This window comes from Jaculus jaculus, chromosome 5 (assembly GCF_020740685.1).
Source record: "Jaculus jaculus isolate mJacJac1 chromosome 5, mJacJac1.mat.Y.cur, whole genome shotgun sequence".
Classification (NCBI taxonomy): Eukaryota; Metazoa; Chordata; class Mammalia; order Rodentia; family Dipodidae; genus Jaculus; species Jaculus jaculus.
In genome coordinates, this window is record NC_059106.1 from 174267497 (window position 1) to 174285851 (window position 18355).

Consider the following 18355-nt stretch of genomic DNA (forward strand, 5'->3'; position numbering starts at 1 on the left):
CAACTGGAATACACTAAGCATATAACAACATGCTTAATAATGAATAAATCAGCAAGTGGTAAATTTGAAGAAATTAATAAAGTAGTAATTAATAGAAATACTTTTTAAATAATTGCAAATAAATAAATAAGGGAACTAAAGCTGGCAGAATATCTGGACTGGAGAGAATATAATATACCCTCCTTGGAGCAAAGGAGAGACCCTGTCTCAGGAAAGGTGGATTGCACCTGAGAGTAATGACACCAGAAGTTATCCTCTGGCCTTCACAGGGATACACAGAGGCACATGCATACACACTCTCAAATACACAAATGATAGGGGAAATAAATGTAGCAGAATCTTAGGATTTAACAATTAATCATTAAAATATAAAGCTGGGCATGGTAGTGCAGGCCTTTAATCCCAGCACTCAGGAAGCAAAGGAAGGAGGATCGCCATGAGTTCAAGGCCACCCTGAGACTACATAGTGAATTCCAGGTCAGCCTGGGCTAGAGTATAGACCTACCTCAAAAAAGCCAAAAGAAAAAAGAAAATATAGGCCTATCCAGATATTAAGCAACAAAGACAAATATGAATCTTTCCATGTTTGGTTTTAAGGCAGTGAGAAGTCTTTATATTTGAAAATACAAAAGCAACACCAGTAATATTTAGATCACTTAGAAACTCACAGAACTATAGGAGGGAGTACATCAATGCCTAATAGCCTTCTAAATGAAAACCTCTACTTTCAGAAGCAAATAGGTCAATTCTAATGACCACTGTCTTTCTCAGTCTGAAAGGATAGTTCCACATCAATAACAAAGTTCAAGTCACTTTTACTTAAAAGTAACTTGTTGGGCTGGGAAGATTGCTAAGCAGTTAGAGGTGCTTGCTTACAAAGCTTCAAGGCCTGGGTCTGTTTCCCCAGCACCATGAAAAGCCAGTTACAGAAAGTGACACATGCATCTGAAGTTCACATGCAGCAGAAAGAGGCTCTGACGCACCTATACTCTTTTTCCTTACAAATAAATAATTTAAATTTTAAAGTAACTGCTGTTCTGGTTCTGGTTTCATATGTTATGGCACAGGACTCACAAGTACCTGCCAAAAACTAGTGTTCATTTTATCACTTTATTATTTTTAATATTTTTTATTTATTTACTTACAAGTAAAGAGACAGAGAGAATGAGAATGAGTGTCCCAGGGCCTAGTGCCACTTTGTGCATCTGGCTTTACATGGGTACTGAGGAATCAAACCCAGGCCATCAGACTTTGCAAGGAAGTCCGTTTAACCACTGGGTATTCTTTCCAGCCCTGTATTATCATTTTATATAGTAATAAATAAAAACACTACACAGATCTTTCAAAACAAATTACATTGTGATCCTATATTGTGACGGCTCCCAGAAGTGCCTCTAAGAAGGTAAAAACTCTATACTGTATACTTAAGTACCAAATCATCCTTGCTACAAGTATTTAAAAAGCTCCTCTTCTGACCCCTTAGCAGATAATCTGCCCCCCAGCATTCTAATAGGTAATCACAAAGAATAGACTGCACTGTGCCATCAATCATAAGAATCATGGACATTTCATGCTATTGTATCACTTATACATTATACACAGTACTCTTCACAACCTGGGCAGTAAGGTGGGTTTTTAATTCCCATTTTGGGGGGGGGGGTGAGTTTTTTTTTGAGGTAGGGTCTCACTCTGGTCCAGGCTGACCTGGAATTAACTCTGTAGTCTCAGGGTGGCCTTGAACTCACAGGGACCCTCCTACCTCTGCCTCCCGAGTGCTGGGATTAAAGGCATGCGCCACTACGCCCAGCCAGTAACCATTTTTGAACGATATCATGATGAAGACTTTTTTTTTAATAAGTCTCACAGTATTTCTATCTGTATTCCTATCCACTAATGTCACAATTCCTCGAGGGATGCTCATTTAGATCATATACAAAACAAGAATACTCCTCTGGGGGAGGGGAGGGGCAGACAGAAGGATTTCACATGACAAGATTAGTCTTACATGTTTTTTTCCATAGTACTTATTATTTTACCTCACATTTGTCTAGAAAGAAAAACAAAAGTAACACATTCTAGACACCTCAGTGTGATCAGTATAATACTCTCTTCTTTCAATCTTTCCCCCACTACTCTGTGCCCATTTTACAGATAAGAAGACGAACGGTTGCCAGGAAATGTAACATTTAATGTCACATGCCTAACAAGCAGAATGAATTCAAATCCCAATCTCTCTCCAAGTGGAATACCCCTCTCTTCCTGTCAAACATTACCAACACTGGTCACTAGAGAGAAAGCATCAAAGTGATTTTTTTAGCATAAATCTTGTTAAATATGAAGACAAAGTCATGAGTTTAAACAAATGTCTTCTCTAAAACCAGATACAAACTGGACTACTGCTGGAGCTGGCCTGGAAGGTTTACTAGTTAAATGCTAAAGGAAACAACCCTGCTCCCAGAAGCCAACCCATACTAAAGTAAGGGCCTCCCAATTTTACTTCAGCAACCACGGTGACTTGCATCATATCTGAGGCATGAATGTCTGTTTTTGAATGTGCAAGCTTTCATGCAGCATTAAGATGTTTCAGTCAGGAGGTGTGACTTCTCTAAGATCAAAAACTAGCCCGGTGTGGTGGCGCACACCTTTAATCCCAGCACTTGGGAGGCAGAGGTAGGTGGATCATTATGAGTTCGAGGCCACCCAGAGACTATATAGTGAATTCCAGGTCAGCCTGAGCTAGAGTGAGACCCTACCTCAGGAAAAAAAAAAAAAGATGATAGATACATAGATGGATGGATGGATGAAAAATTACACTGACTTCAAAAGGAAAGATTTGAAGAGCCAAAGATTATGGTCCTTTGGTGCCCAGCAGGGACATGGATTGGAGTGCACAGTCACACACAAATGGCATCATAATAGACTGCCGGGAGAAAGGAATTTTTGGTAGCCAGCCTCTCTTGAATGCTGGTTCTGCAATTTGTATTTCCTGATGTTTTCTACTGACTAAATAAATTGCAAAAGCACAATTTCTGTGAAGGTCTGCTGCCGCAACACAGGGTCACATAAGGTCCTCTGGGTGGGCTGTCTGGGGGAGAGGGGGATGACAAAGACGTGAACAAGCAATTAGCTAGGATGACAAACACGGAAACATGTGCCCCGCTGACGTCATGGAGCGGAAGACGGGTGGCCTCCCGCCGCATCACGACCACGTCACGCGGGCGCACGCAGAAAGTGGCGCCGGGGAGGCGATCCGAACACTAGGCACCTTCGCCGGGCGGGGCGGGGCGGGGGCGGCGGAGGAGCCGCGTCGGCCCCACAAGGGAGTCTGAAAGGGCGCACTGCCTGTCTCCCTCCTCCTCATCCGGGGCCGAGGAGAGGTCGGCCGCGCGGACCAGGAGCAGGCTCGGGGGTGGGCGGATGCTCATGGCCGAGGGTCCCGCGTGATGGAGGGAGCAGGGCATCTGCCACGAGGGCCTCGTCTCCCGGACACTGGGCGAGTCCTGAGGCCGCCGCCGCCTCGGGATCCAACCTCCCCACACCAGCCCCAGTCCGGGTACCTGGAACTCTGTCGGCTCGGTTTACAGGCCACGCACTACCCGGGGTACACGTTCCCCGAGCGCGCCCCCGACCCGACGCACCGACCTGCGCGCGCACCGCTGGGGGAGACAGGCGTGCGCGCTCCCCGGGGGGAACGTCACGGCCCCCCCCTGCGGAGCCCGGGCGGCGTGCGCGCGCCCGCGCCCGCGCCCCCCGCAGCGCCTCGGAGCCGGGCGGGGGCCGAGGGGAGCCTGGGGGGAGCGATCCCTGAGGAAACTGAGAGGACGGGGCGGGAGCGGGCGGGTGACCTGGGGCACCCGGGCGCGCGATCCCGCGTCGTCAGGGAGGGCTGGCCAGCGGCGGCGGGGACGGGCTGGGGCGGAGGGCAGAGGGCAGTGCGAGGACCGCGGCTGGGCCATGGCGGCGTCTGGGGAGCCCGGGCGGCCCGAGGAGGACGAGGCGGCGCTGGTGGTGGTGGTGGGCTCCTGCATGACCGACCTGGTCAGGTTAGTGCGCGGCCTGTGCCCGCGTGGCGCTCGTGCGGACGGGCCCGTGAGGGCTCTGTGGGCCGCGACCCACGTGCGTGTTGTCACCAGGGCGCCCGGCGGAGATCAACGTGACGGTCTCGGGCTTGCTTGCCGCGGACCCGCGGTGTTGCTGTTCGCCTCACTCACCGGAGGGCCTGGCTCGCCCGTTCACTCTCCTGCCCCCAAACAGCCCCAGGGTCTTCACGTGCCCAATGTAATCTTGCTTGGAATGCTTATGAGCAACTAACCAAACCCCGCACGGAAAGGATGGGGTGTGAAAAGGAGAGACCGGTAGGGGCCAGAACAGTGATTGACAGAAACCCCGGGGTAGTCAGAGTATGTGGCAACAGCAGAATTGTTTAAGCTGTTGGTTGTAGTGGTGAGTATTGATCCCAGGGCCTCGAACCTGCCAGGCCAAGTTCTCTACTGCTGAGCTGCACCTCAGGCTTTTTTTAAAAAATATTTTATTTATTTACAAGCAGACAGACAATTCATTTTCTTTTCCATTTCCTAGCAGGCAACCGAACTGTGTGACCCACAGGGTCCCATGTGTCCCAGAATAGCTATGAATGCAGCCCAACACATTTGTAGATGTTATCATATCACAGTGTCACAAGGTTGGACTCCCGTGTTGACGATTCCTTATGACTTGTTTGGTCAGGGCCCTGTCGTCATAACTGGCAGTGGTTAGATAGATCTTCCTTACATGGCATCTATTAGAAGAACTCTCAGGATTACATCGGACTCAACCAGAGAACCATCAAACCTCCTTTTTCTTTCTTTTCAAGGTAACATCTCACTCTAGCCCAGGGTGACCTGGAATTCACTATGCATTCTCAGGGTGGCCTTGAACTCACCATGATCCTACTTCTGCCTCACCACACCCAGCAAACCTCCTTACTTTACAGTAGCTTATTAGCAACCTTTATTCCCCCTTGTTATGTACAGCGTAATTGCAAGTTCCAGGGGTTACAATGTGACTCTCTAGAGGTGGTAACATCTTTTGAGGTTATTCTACCCACACCAGTACTGTAGGATTGAAGTTTAAAAAATAAATCATACTACTTAAAGAACTTTTAATCCTTTCACCCCCATCCTCACATTTTACAGGTATGGTGACTAAGAACTTAAATACTTCATGCCTAGTCACAGCCAGTTTGCTGCATAATAAAAGCTGGAGGTCAGGTCACCCAGCCCCTACCTTTCCATTCAATCACTCTACCAATAATGTCCTTTTCCTTTATAGTTCATGTGAAAGCTTATAGTCTGTATTCATTGTTTATCTTCCAAGATGATAAGGAATAATTAAAGATTTTTCATTTTCATATCTAAACATAGTGTCTTCATTACTCTTCCTTATTTTAATCCCTAAATTTAACGGGCCTGAACATCATGCCTGCACTGTAGGATAACTTTAGAAATAAAACTGCGTCAATAAATAAGCCTTTTTGGATGACATCCAAATCCAACTTTCTTTATATATTACATTTCTGTGTGCCAAAAACTACAAATTCAATCAATGAGCAACTTTTTTTTTCACTTTTAATTTCAGTTCTCTATGAATACAAAGCATATATATTAATGAGTTAATATTTATTAGCTTACTCAACATGCCAAAGAGTTGCCATTACTTAACCCATCTGTATTTATCATTGTCCTCTTCCTTCTCTGAAGATTCATGTTGCATTGGGTATGATGGCACACACGTATAATTCCAAAATTTGGGAAGTCAAGGTCATTCTCTTAGCAGATTTGAGGCCAGCTTGGACTACAATGGAGCACTGTCTCAAAATCATGTTGCAAAGATAAGTCAAGCCTCTTCATGTAGAAAAGAAGCTCAAGGGCTGGAGAGATGGCTTAGCGGTTAAGCGCTTGCCTGTGAAGCCTAAGGACCCCGGTTCGAGGCTCGGTTCCCCAGGTCCCACGTTAGCCAGATGCACAAGGGGGCGCACGTGTCTGGAGTTCGTTTGCAGAGGCTGGAAGCCCTGGCGCACCCATTCTCTCTCCCTCTATCTGTCTTTCTCTCTGTGTCTGTCGCTCTCAAATAAATAAATAATAAAAAAAAATTTTTTTTTTAATAAAAAAAAAAAAAAGAAAAGAAGCTCAAAACCAGGCATGGTGGTGCACGCCTTTAATCCCAGCACTCGGGAGGCAGAGGTAGGAGGATCGCCATGAGTTCGAGGCCACCCCTGAGTCTCTATAGTGAATTCCAGGTCAGCCTGGGCTAGAGTGAGACCCTACCTCAAAAAACCAAAAAGAAAAAAAAAGAAGCTCAGAGTTCCTCCAAAGCTAAATTTCTATGAAACATCCTGAATATGTTTAGGTATTAGGTTCACAGACTTTGAATAATCACACATTTATTAAGTCTTCCCTATTAAATAAATATATAACCTTTTCAGTTATTTAATTTTTATTGAATTTACACTATGTGTCAGGTACTACCTTAGGTTAAAAAAAAAGGCATGGACAAAATTCTGTATTTCATGGAGCTTACATTCTTTATGGGGGGTATGTGTGTGTATGTGTTCATGTATGTGGATGCCAGAGGTCAACATAAGGTGTCTTCTTCAATCACTACCCTAACCCTATTTTTGAGACAGGGTATCACTAAACCTATAGTTCGTTGATTAAGACCAGCCATCCAGCCCCAGAGATACAAAGTTCCTCATGCTTGCACAGCAAGCACTTTTCCATCTCCCCAGCCACAAACTTAATGTTCCAAAGGGAGACAGTATCAATGAATGTAAGCAAATTACATGGGATGTAAGATAAATGCTACAGAGAAGAATAATGACAGGAGGATAAGTATGCTAAATTTAGATCCTTGGTCGAAGAAAACCCCACTGAAAAGTGATTTTTGCATAGAGACCTAATGGAAAGCCATACATACATAATTGAGAAAAAAGTACTCCAAGCAAAGGGAATAGCATATGCAGCGACACTGCAATGAACAAGAAGGAATCCAGTGCAAGCACAGTGAGCAAGAAGGAATCCAGTGCAGAGTAATTGCACAGTGAACAAGAAGGAATCTGGTGCAGAGGCACTGTGCAGTGAACAAGAAGGAATCCTCTAGCTGAAGAACAGAGTGTGGAGGTCAGTAATGAGTGATTAAAGAACATTGGATCATACTCTGAATGAATGAAAGCCTTTAGATTTGAGCAGAGTAGTGACACAATGATTTAGCTTTTAATGAGACCACAGGACTCTGAGGAACACAGTAAAGGAAGACAGTCAAAATGGAGACATCTAGAGCAGATCACAGTAATCCAAGCAAGAACTGGTGGGAGCTTGGAAGCACTGTGAGTGGGTAGCAACATCTTTTGATTTTATCTTGAGGGGGCAGAGCTGACAGAAGTGATGGGTCAAGGATTACTCCAAGTTCTGGGGCCTTTGCAACTGCAAGGGGAAGTTGACCTTTTCTGAGAAATGCAGGAGACTGAGCAGAAAAATCCTTATAGAGAGTTTTATCATGACCTCAGAGTGCATCCAATCAAAGAAGTCAACAAGCAGATACATGAGTTGGAAATTCAGAGGAGAGGAACCAGCCTGGAAATATAAATTTGAGTCATTGGTGTACTCCTTAGTATTTAAAGCTGTAAGACATGATGAGATCACTGAGGTCTGGAATCATGGGCACTTCAACTTTTTAGAGAATACATTTTTCTTCCTGCTTCCCTTTCAATCTCTGAACTTCTAAAATTTACTTTGAGACTAGTTTAATATAAACGTGTTTCCATAGCAATAGACTGATGTCAACTAACCCCTGTGTTATCCCTTTACATGCTGCCCATGAAAATTGATGGCTTGAGAGATAGGCCTCTTCATCTAAGCATCTGAATTTGATCCTTGGCAAATCAAGAAATGATTGCTTAATTCTCAATTGGCTAGGAAAATAAATGAAACAGAAGCCTTTTAGACCCAAAGTAAATGAAGCAATGAATCTAGATTAGCTGGGGTTTTTTTGTTGTTATTTGGGGGTTTTGTTTGTTTATTTTTTGTGGGGGAGAGAGGAACAGGAGTTGGCTAGGATGTGCTCATCTGTGCTACCTCCCTTGGAGGTACATCAGGCCCAATAAAAACCTTGGATTGGAGGTGGAGGACATGGCACAATTTTGTTTTCATACCTAAAAAAATTACATGTGTTTGATATGGTTCAGTGCTTTGTAACCTGGGTCTCACCAGAAGCCTCATCATCTATAGGTCAGAAAATTCTCTTTAAAGTCACATTTTCAGGAAAGTAAAAATCAAAGAAATGTTAGAGTGAAATTCAAATTTTCCAAATACTAGAGAAATGTATTACCATTTTTCATTTCTACACTTATTTCAAGTTAGTTTTTAAATTCTTTTTATTTGAGAGAGGGAAAGAGGCAGACAGAGAATGGATGCATCAGGGCCTCCATCCACTGCAAATGAACTCCAGATGCATGTGTCACCTTGTGTATCTGGCTTACATGGGACCTGGAGAGTTGAACTGAGGTCCTTTAGCTTTGCAGGCAAACACCTTAACTGCTAAACCATTTCTCCAGCCCTCAACTTAGCTTTGAAAGTTGCTTATCATTTGCAAATCTTTCTTTAAATTTTATTTATTTTTTTTTTTTTTGAGGCTAGGTGTCTTTTGGACTTGAACTCTTCAAGATCCTCCTACCATAGCCCAGTCAGTGCTAGAATCATAGATGTGAGCCACCTTTCCTGGCTATTTTTATTTATTTATTTATTTTATTTGAGGGGGGGCATTCCAGGGCCTCTAGCCAGTGCAAACAAACTCCAGATGTATGCACCCCTTTGTTCATCTGGCTTAAGGTGGGTACTGGGGAATCTAACCTGTGTCACTAGGTTTCCCAGGCAAGCACCTTAGCTGCTAAGTCATCTCTCCAATACACACACCCAGCTTTTTAAAAATACATTTCTGTCACTTGTATTCCCTAAAACCAAAATAAATCATATATGAGAAATTGGTTAATTTTGATCCCTTTAGTGAAAATAGATGTTTCTTAAAAAAAGAAGTCACAAGTGGCAATAAAGAAGCTGGGTATGGTGATAAACACCTGTAATCCCTGTGCTTGGGAGGTAGAGGCAGGGGAATCAGGAATTCAAGGCCAGCCTCTGCTACATAGTGCGAGGCCAGCTTGGGGAGAAAGAGAGAGAGGACATAATATGAATAAGAATGAATGGTGATATACTGTGTCCTAGACTCTCGTGTCCCTTCTGGGGAGAAAAAGTTAAGATGGGCTCTTTAGAGCTGACGAGATGGCTCAGCAGTTAAGGTGATTTCCTACAAAGCCTAAGGATCCAGGTTCAATTCCCTACTACCCATGTAAGGCAGATGCACAAGGTGACACATGTGTCTGGAGTTTGTTTGCATTGGCTAGAGGCCCTGGTGCACCCATTCTGTCTCCTTGACCCTCTCTCAAATAAATAATTTAAAACAAACAAACAAATAAGATGGGACCTTCAGTGAAATTTGTTTAGATGACTTTTATGTAATATGGGAATACTGGAAAGTTTCTACACTAGGGATACCTCAGAGGACATCAGGGATCATGACTCTAGAGGAACTTAGAGTCCAAGAAAGATGGCTGACTGGAAAATTCTGTGAGTGCACAGGGAAAACATCACAGAGGAGTAAATGCTAGAGATGGAATGAGTATCCATAAAGGATCTGAGATGATCCCAGTGGAGTCCTTTCATACTTGTTCAAACTAAATTAAAATTTGCCTCACTGAATATATTTTAATCACATTGTAAAATTCTCTGTCAATTGTATGAAAGGAAAAGCTTTCTTTGGATTCTATCAGGTTCTTATGACAAATGTTTATAGGGACTTCTTTGAGATCTTAAAATCCTCACATGAGCATTTAAAGCATCCCTGTGTGCCCTGCTGTACTTTCTTCACGATTTTCATGTGACTAACTTGATTTCAATGAAATATATATAAAGTTGACATGTTTTCTACATAAAAACTTGAGGGTTCTTTGTTTTTGTTCTAGGTGTTGGGAGGGTTGTTGGAGGGGCATTTTAGTTTGTTTTTTGGTTTGTTTCCCAAAAATATAACATTAGGGCACTGGATTTCCTTTTATGGTGAAGATAAAATAATCTTCAACAACTACAGTTCTTCATCTCAAATTATATTTTGCATGTATTTACATGTGGGTACATATTTTATAGTTTTACTAATGGTGAGAGCCATCATATTGGGGAAGAATGTTCGAATTACAAGTCTTCATTTTGAAGTGAGATATATAGCTCTGATTTTCAGTTACCTTAGTTTTCAACCAACTACTCTACCAAATATTATATAAAATCTCAATTTTAAAGTCTGTCAGGGCTAGTCATGGGATGCACATTTGCAATCCACCACGTGGGAGGTGAAGACAGGAGGCTCAGTTCAAAGTCAGCTTCAACTACACAGCAAGTTTAAGTTTGAGACCCTGTTTCATAAAATAAAAATTTTAAAACTAAAGTTAATTTGGTTGTGTTGGTTAAAAATAGGCTGGAGACATGGCTTAGTGGTTAAAGCATTTGCCTGTGAAGCCTAAGGATCCATGTTCAACTCTCCAGGTTCCATGTAAGCCAGATACACAAGGTGACACAAGTGCGCAAGGTCACACATGCACACAAAATATCAGTGAGCATGTGTGGAGTGCAAGAATGCTTGTAGATAATGTGACCTCACTCATTTTGTGGTGCTACTGTGATTGAATACCTAAAACTGAGTCATTTATAAAGAAGTGAATAATTGCTTTTTTTCTTTATTTTTATTTTTTTTTTTTGTTTGTTTGTTTTTCAAAGTAGAGTCTCACTCTAGCCAGACTAACCTGGAATTCACTATGTAGTCTCAGGCTGGCCTCAAACTCATAGCAACCCTCCTACCTTAGCCTCTTGAGTGCTGGGATTAAAGGCATGGGTCACTAGACCTGGCTTTTCAAAACAAAAATTTTAAGTGTATATGTGTGATGTGTGTGTTCATATCCTATGTGGGCACGTGTATGTACAGGTGGTATGGAGACCAGGGGACAACCTCAAGTAGCATCCCCAGCATGCTGTCTACCTCTTCTTGAGTGTCTCTCATCAGCCTCCAGCTGACCCATTAGGCTAGACAGCAAGCTACAGAGATCTGCCTGTCTCTGCTTCCCCAGAGTTTGGATACAAGGGCACCCCACCACTCCTAGCATTTATGTGTGGGTACTAGGGATCAAACTCAAGTCCTTTATGCTTGCAAGCACGTTGCCAAGAGAGCTATGTCTCTGGGCCCAAGAACTGTTTATTTAAGTATTTATTTTTGTGTGTGTGGTATGTGTACATGTGAATGTATGGCTGGGCTGCACATATGCAGCACATGTGTGGAAGTCAGAGCACAACCTGGCACGTATGTCCTTGCCATCCACCTTGTTTTGTTTTGTTTTGTTTTGTTTTGTTTTGTTTTGTTGTTTGTTTGTTTTGTTTTTCCAGGTAGGGTCTCACTGTAGCTCAGGCTGACCTGGAATTCACTATGTATCCTCAGGATGGCCTTGAACTCACAGCAATCCTCTTACCTCTGCCTCCTGAGTGCTGGGATTAAAGGTGTGTGCTATCACACCAGTGTTTTTCTCATTTCTAATTCATTGATTTCTGCCATCATTTTTTTTCTGTTTGGTACTTTTTGGTTTGGATTGTTCTTGTTTCTGCAAAGCCTTCACTTATTTGAGATCTCTGTATTTTCATAGTGTAGGCATTTTGAGCTGTATACTTCTTCTTGGTACTGCCTTCATTGTGTCTCATAGGTTTTGGTATGTAATGCTTTTATTTTAATTCAATTCAAGGAATTTCTTTTACTTCCTCCTTGAGTTCCTCAACCTTCTGTTCATTGTTCAATAGCGTGTTTTTCAGTCTTCAGGAGTTTATATATTTTCTGTTACTCACTTGTTAATTTCTAGCTTTATTGCATTGTGATCGGATATAAGAAGTTATGTTACTTTTCCTAAAATGTGGAGACTTGCATTGTATCCTGATATGTGATCTAATTTAGAGAGAGTTCCATGAGCTGCTGGAAAATGTATATTATGTTGAATTTGGATGGAATGTTCTGTAGATGTCTGTTAATCCATTTGATCTATGTTCTCATTTAGCTCCATTGTGTCTTTATGTCAGCTCATCTGTCTGTTGAAAAGAGTGGAATATTGCTAGGTGTGGTGGTGCACGCCTTTAATCCCAACACTTGGGAGGCAGAGGTAGGAGGATTACCATGAGTTTGAGGCCACCCTGAGACTACGTAGTGAATTCCAGGTCAGCCCCAGGCAAGACCCTACCTCAAAAAAAAAAAAAGGGGGGGATATTAAAGTCACTCATTGTGTTGGGGTTTATGTTTGACTTCATTATGTCTAGTAGATTTTGCTTTATAAAATTAGGTTCACCTGTGTTTGGTACTTATGTTTAGGATGTAATACCCTCTTGTTGATTTGTTCCCTTGAGTATTAAATGGCCTTCTTTGTCTCTTTTGATTATTTTTGGTTTAAAGTCTATTTTGTCAGATATTAGTAGAGCCAAATCTGCTTTTATCCTATTTCAGTTTTCTTGGAATATCTTTTTCCATCCTTTCACAATAAAGTAATGTCTATCTTTTTTAACTTTTTTGTTTATTTTTATTTATTTATTTGAGAGAGACAGACAGAGAGAGAAAGAGGCAGAAAGAAAGAGAGAGAGAATGGGCACACCAAGGCCTCCAGCCACTGCAAACGAACTCTAGATGCATGCACCACCTTGTGCATCTGGCTTACATGGGTATTGGCTAATCAAGTCTCGAACTGCTTAACCGCTAAGCCATCTGTCCAACCCAGTAATGTCTATCTTTAATGATAAGGTGGGCTTCTTGAAAACAACAGATGAATGGATCCTGTTTTCTGATCTAGTCTGTTAATCTGTGTCTTTTGATTAGGAAGTTGAGTCCATTGATGTTCAGAGTTATGACTGAAAGGTCTGAGTTAGTCCCTGTCCTCTTGCTTATTTTGTAGTTTGATGTTTTCTTGATCTTCCTCTACTTCAACAACTGTTCTACTTTTGATTGTTGTTTTTTCCCTCATGTAGTATCCTTTTCATGCTTCTCTTAGTGTGCAGCTTTCCATGTAGTAGTCTCTGTAGGGCTGGCTTAGTTCTTATATATTCATATAGTCAGCTTTTATTGTGGGAAGCTTTTCTTTCACCTTCTATTATGAGGGATAATTTTGCTTGTAGTAGTTTGGGTTGGCAGCCATGGTCTTTCAGTATTTTAAATACTCCATCCCAAGCCATTTTGGCTTTTAGAGTTTCTATTGACAAACTAGATGTTACTCTGATGGGTGTCCTCTTGTAAGATGAGCTGTTTTTCTCTTGCAGCTTTAGTACTCTTTCTTCGTTTTCTGTGTTTAGTGTTTTAACTTGAATGTAACATGGAAAATTTCTTTTCTGGTCCTATCTATGTGGAGTCTTGTATTCCTCTTGCACCTGAATGATCCTCTCTTTCATAAGATTTGGAAAATTTCCCAGTGTAATTTTTTTTGAAAGTATTTTCTATGCCCTTGACCTGTAGCCCCTAATAAAAGAAAGAAAAAAAAGCATTTGTTCTTTTTAAAGTATCTCAAATTTCTCATGCTCTGTACTTTTTTTATTTATTTGAGAGAGGGGTAGGAGAGAATGTGAGCATGCCAGGGCCTTGTGCCATGGCAAACAAACTCCAGACACAAGTGCCACTTTGTGTATCTGGCTTTATATGGTAACTGGGGAATCAAACCAGGGCCAACAGGCTTTGCAAGCAAATGTCTTTAGCCACTAAGCCATCTCCCCAGCTTGTTTGTACCTTTTTTTTTGGGGGGGGGGTTTCAAGGTAGGGTCTCACTCTAGTTCAGGCTGACCTGAAACTCACTATGTAGCCTCAGGGTGGCCTCAAATTTACAGCGATCCACCTACCTCTGCCTCCCAAGTGCTGGGATTAAAGGTGTGCGCCACCACACCCGGCTTGTTTGTACCTTTTTTAAAAACTTGTTATTCATTTTTGTAGGCCCAATCTATTTCCTGTGCCTTCTCTTCAAGCCCTGGTATTCTGTTCCCCACATGACCTATTCTATTGATAAGACTTTACAGGAAGGTTGTCAATTGAGTTCTTTTTCATTTTTGATTTCCATTAACTTTTTTGTTAAGCGTCTCCATGTCTGTATTATAACTTTTTTAGTTTGACTTTCTCATTGTGTTGAGTTGATGGTCTGGATTCTCTTGGAATTCATTCAGGCATTTGTTTGTGTCCTCCTTGAGTTCATTCAGATGTCTATCGAACTCTTTTAGTTAATCGTCTTATACTTCATTCAGGCATTTGTTCATGTCGTCTTTAAGGTTGTTTTATATGTTTATCACAGTTGTGTTTTTAATTGAATGTTTTGTCTGGAGTTCCTCTTTGGAGGCTTCAACTATGGCACTGGGCATTCTTAGCAAGGATGTCAGCGCCTTGGTGTCTTATGCTATTTGTTTTGCATTGGTGTCTGCCCATCTGGAGATAATCCCTTTGTCTTGCCAAGAATGTTACAACAGCAGCTCCACTGGGGGCCACAGGGTAGACTGGAGCTGGCACTGCTCCAGTAACAGACATGTGCCTCGTTTGCATGGGCCTGAGCCTAGAATACTCCAGGTGGTCTACTCCAGTCCAGGGTGAGGGGGCCTGGGCCCAGTGGGCTGGGCCTCTTTGCTCCAGGAATGGAGGTGCTGTTATTGGGCACTTTCCCTCAGGCCTGTGCCGAGTGGCCTGACCTCCTTAGCCTGCTCCAGGATGGGCAGCCTGGGCTTGTGTCTGGTTGGGCCAGGGAGGGAGCTTATCACAAGTGTCCCACTCCTCCTTTCCCTGAGTGGCTTCAGGCATGTCTGGGTTGGGTGCAGGAGTAGCCTGTGCCTATCACCTGGGAACCTGGAAATACACCACATCTAGAGCCTGGGCCTGTGTGATTAGGACTGAGCAAGTCCCCCAGTGCTGTCCATACAATTCTCTGGCTGATGACAGACCAGCATTTGGAGCCTAGGCATGCCTCCTTGGCATCCAGCAGTCTGCCTGGCACTTTCAGGGCAGTTTCCTGGCTGGCGACCTACCCTCATTGGTATGTGACCTTTGATAAGGCAGTACTTTTCTGACTTCTCATTTTGTCTTGAAAACATAGGTAATGAAAATGCCTACCTAGACTAGCTTACAACCATATTAATGTTAAGTTCTGATATGATATAATCAGTTCATGATTATTTATAATGATGGGAAGAAGCATGATCACTAAAAACCAGAAATAGTAAATAAATTAAAATTTAATAATCAATTCCAGAATACATTATTTTTCTCATGTGACTTATCTTTCTAATTATGCTTTGTTTAGGATAAAATTAAAATACATTTTTATTTCCTTAAACTACACCAGCAGATGGCAGGAAGATGTAGCTTAGATAATTATAATGTAGCGACAAAAGTAATTTTGGAATTTAACTTTTTACAATAATTAATTGGCAAAATAAAAATAAAACTTTGGTTTTATAGTTATTTACCATTAGCATTTTGTTAATTTTTTAGAAAATATTTTACTTATTTATTTGTGAGAGAAAGACAGAGTAAGTGAGTATGGGTACACCATGGCCTCCTGCCACTGCAAACAAACTCCAGACACATGCACCACCCTGTGCATTTGGCTCTATGTGGGTACTAGAGAATTGAACCCAGGCCATCAGGCTCAGCAAGAAAGTGCATTTAACTATTGAGCCATCTCCCCAGCCCTGTGATTTTTTTAAATACTTTTATTTATTTGCAGGGAGGGAGGAAAAAAGAAAAGAGAAAGAAAAAGAATGATTGCACCAGGACCTCTTCCAATAGAAACAAACTCCAGATGCATGCACTACTTTGTGCATCTAACTTGATGTGGATACTAGGGAATCTAACCTGGACACTTGTAATGGTAAACAGTGAGAAACCCTGTCTCAAAACAGAAGGCCCCAGGCATGGTAGTTCATGTCTTTAATCCCAGCACCCAGGAACAGAGGTAGGAGGACCACTGTGAGTTTGAGGCCATCCTGAAAAGCTGCATAGTGAATTCCAGGTGAGCCTGGGCTAGGGTGAGACCCTACCTCAAAAAGCCAAATTAAAAAGAAAAAGGTAGAAGGCAAGGACCAGTGCCCAAAGTTATCCTCTGACATCCACACACATATCATAGCTTGTGCACGCCTGCACTAAAACATGAATATACACTTAAAATAACAAGTAAATAGAGGTTAAAGCTGTAACATTGTAAAAAGATGCCCATGTCTGGCTAAAGTATAAAATTGACAGTAGCTGCATCTAGAATCAAATGACTTTTTATCTTGGAAAAGATAAGGATTAGTTGGGCTGGAAAGATGGCTTAGCAGTTAAAGCACTTGCCTGAGAAGCCTAAGGACCCATGTTCAACTCTCCAGGTCCGACATACAAAGTGATATAAATGCACAAGGCTGCACATGCACACAAGGTGGTACACATGTCTGAAGTTAGATTGCAATGGATGGAGGCCCTGGGCACCAATTCTCTCTTGCTCTTGCTCTTGCTCTCTCACAAAAAAATAAATAAATAAATAAATAAAATTTACAAAAAGAGCTAAGGATTAGACAAACCTTTGCCAAAATCAGTTGAGAATTATTCAAAGCATAACTCAATGTTTTATTTTATTTTTCATATAGGATAAGGGACATAGACTACATTTGTAATTGAGAGAGTAAGATCTTTTTACAGAGAGAGAAATAGATGTTACTATTTTGATTTTTAGGTTGTCTTATTTTATTTTTATTTATTCATTTGAGAAAGAGAGAGTAGGTATGGTCATTCCAGGTCCTCCTGCCACTGCAAACAAATTCTAGACACATGTGCCACTTTGTGCATCTTTTGTGCATCTGGCTTTACATAGGTACTGGGGAATCAAACCCAGGCTGTCAGGCTTAGCAAGCAAGTGCCTTTAACTACTGAGCCATCTCTCCAGCCTGATTTCTAGGTTTTTATTAACAAATAATTATATATATATATATATATAGATGGGTACAATATAATGTTACAATACATGCATCCATTTATAGTTAGCTAGTCAAAGTATTAGCACTTATTACATCAAACATTTTTTCATTTCCTTATGGTAGAGCATTTAAAATCCTCTCCTGCTGGGCATGGTGGCGCACACCTTTAATTTCAGCACTCTGGAGGCAGAGGTAGGTGGGTCACCATGAGTTCAAGGCCACCTGGGGACTACATAGTGAATTCTAGGTCAGCCTCAGCTAGAGTGAGACCCTACCTTGAAAAACTAAAAACAAAAAAAAAAACCTCTTCATTTTAAAATATATAGTATATTATTTTTCATCATAGTCACTTTATTATGTTCAGAATACCAGTGCTTCCTCCTTTTATCTAATTATGGCTTTATAACCATTTACTAGTATCTTCCATTCCCCTTAATATATCTCCACTATTCTACCCTACTTCTGTGAGTTCAACTTTTTTAGATTCCACAAATAAAATGACATCAAATGGTATTTATCTCTCTATTCCTGTTTTATTTCACTTAACATAATGCCCTCTAAGTTCACTCATGTTTTTGTAAGTGACAACTTGATTTTGAAATTACTCTTAACCTTTTAAATGTGACATACACATATACTTAGGAGAACAGAATGGTTGAAAAATACAGGCAGTAGGAATAATAAATTAGTATAATGAATTTTAATTGGGTATTAACTAATGAACAATCAATCTCCTATGATAGGAGCTTACAGTATGTCAGAAGCTTATAACCAGAAGAAGAAAGAGATAGTGCAAAAACCAAAAAGCCAACACATCTCTTGACTTCTGGTGCATGCCAGTATCCATGCAATCCCTCTGGTTGAAAGATGCCATCCCTGATCACCAGGTCATCCTTCCTTTGGTTAAAATCAACCCTAAGAGCCTGTGACAGCCACCTCAATGTCAAGAAGTTAAAACAATTGATAAGTTGTTCTGGTAACACCTGTCAGTGAATTAACTCAAAGCATGAAACCCAGGCATTTCAGGAGTTGACAAGTATTATTAAACTGTTTTGCAAGAGAAGAAGCTGGTTCAAAGAGGGGAAAGCTGTCAAGATAATATAGTAAGTGGGTCAGGCCTCCTGCTTCAAACACCAGACTGAAACCATAGACCCTCTCATGGCAGGGAGGCCTACAGGACTGTCTGTGAGCATGTATTGTGTTCCTTTGTCCAATACAAAATGTGACATTTTTGAAAGCTATGAATTTCTTCTCAGGTCCAATATATCTTATTCATGGTTTAG

The 18355-nt window shown here is 41.7% G+C and overlaps 2 protein-coding genes across 4 annotated transcripts in view; one reads left to right on the forward strand and one right to left on the reverse strand.

Annotated features, from left to right (window-relative positions):
* Babam2 (BRISC and BRCA1 A complex member 2) overlaps nt 1-3663 on the reverse strand; it is a 442166-nt gene extending 438503 nt beyond the window's left edge. Inside the window, exon 1 of the mRNA XM_004669403.2 lies at nt 3558-3663. The gene's annotated coding sequence lies outside the window, so the exon portion shown is untranslated. The remainder of the gene's footprint in view (nt 1-3557) is intronic.
* Nucleotides 3664-3918: 255 nt separating this feature from the next.
* Nucleotides 3919-18355, forward strand: part of Rbks (ribokinase) — a 101324-nt gene continuing 86887 nt past the window's right edge. For all 3 annotated transcript variants that reach the window (XM_004669402.2, XM_045150091.1, XM_045150090.1), the window contains exon 1: nt 3919-4043. In XM_004669402.2, coding sequence (XP_004669459.2) covers nt 3955-4043 — 89 coding nt within the window. In that variant the 5' untranslated portion in view covers nt 3919-3954. The remainder of the gene's footprint in view (nt 4044-18355) is intronic.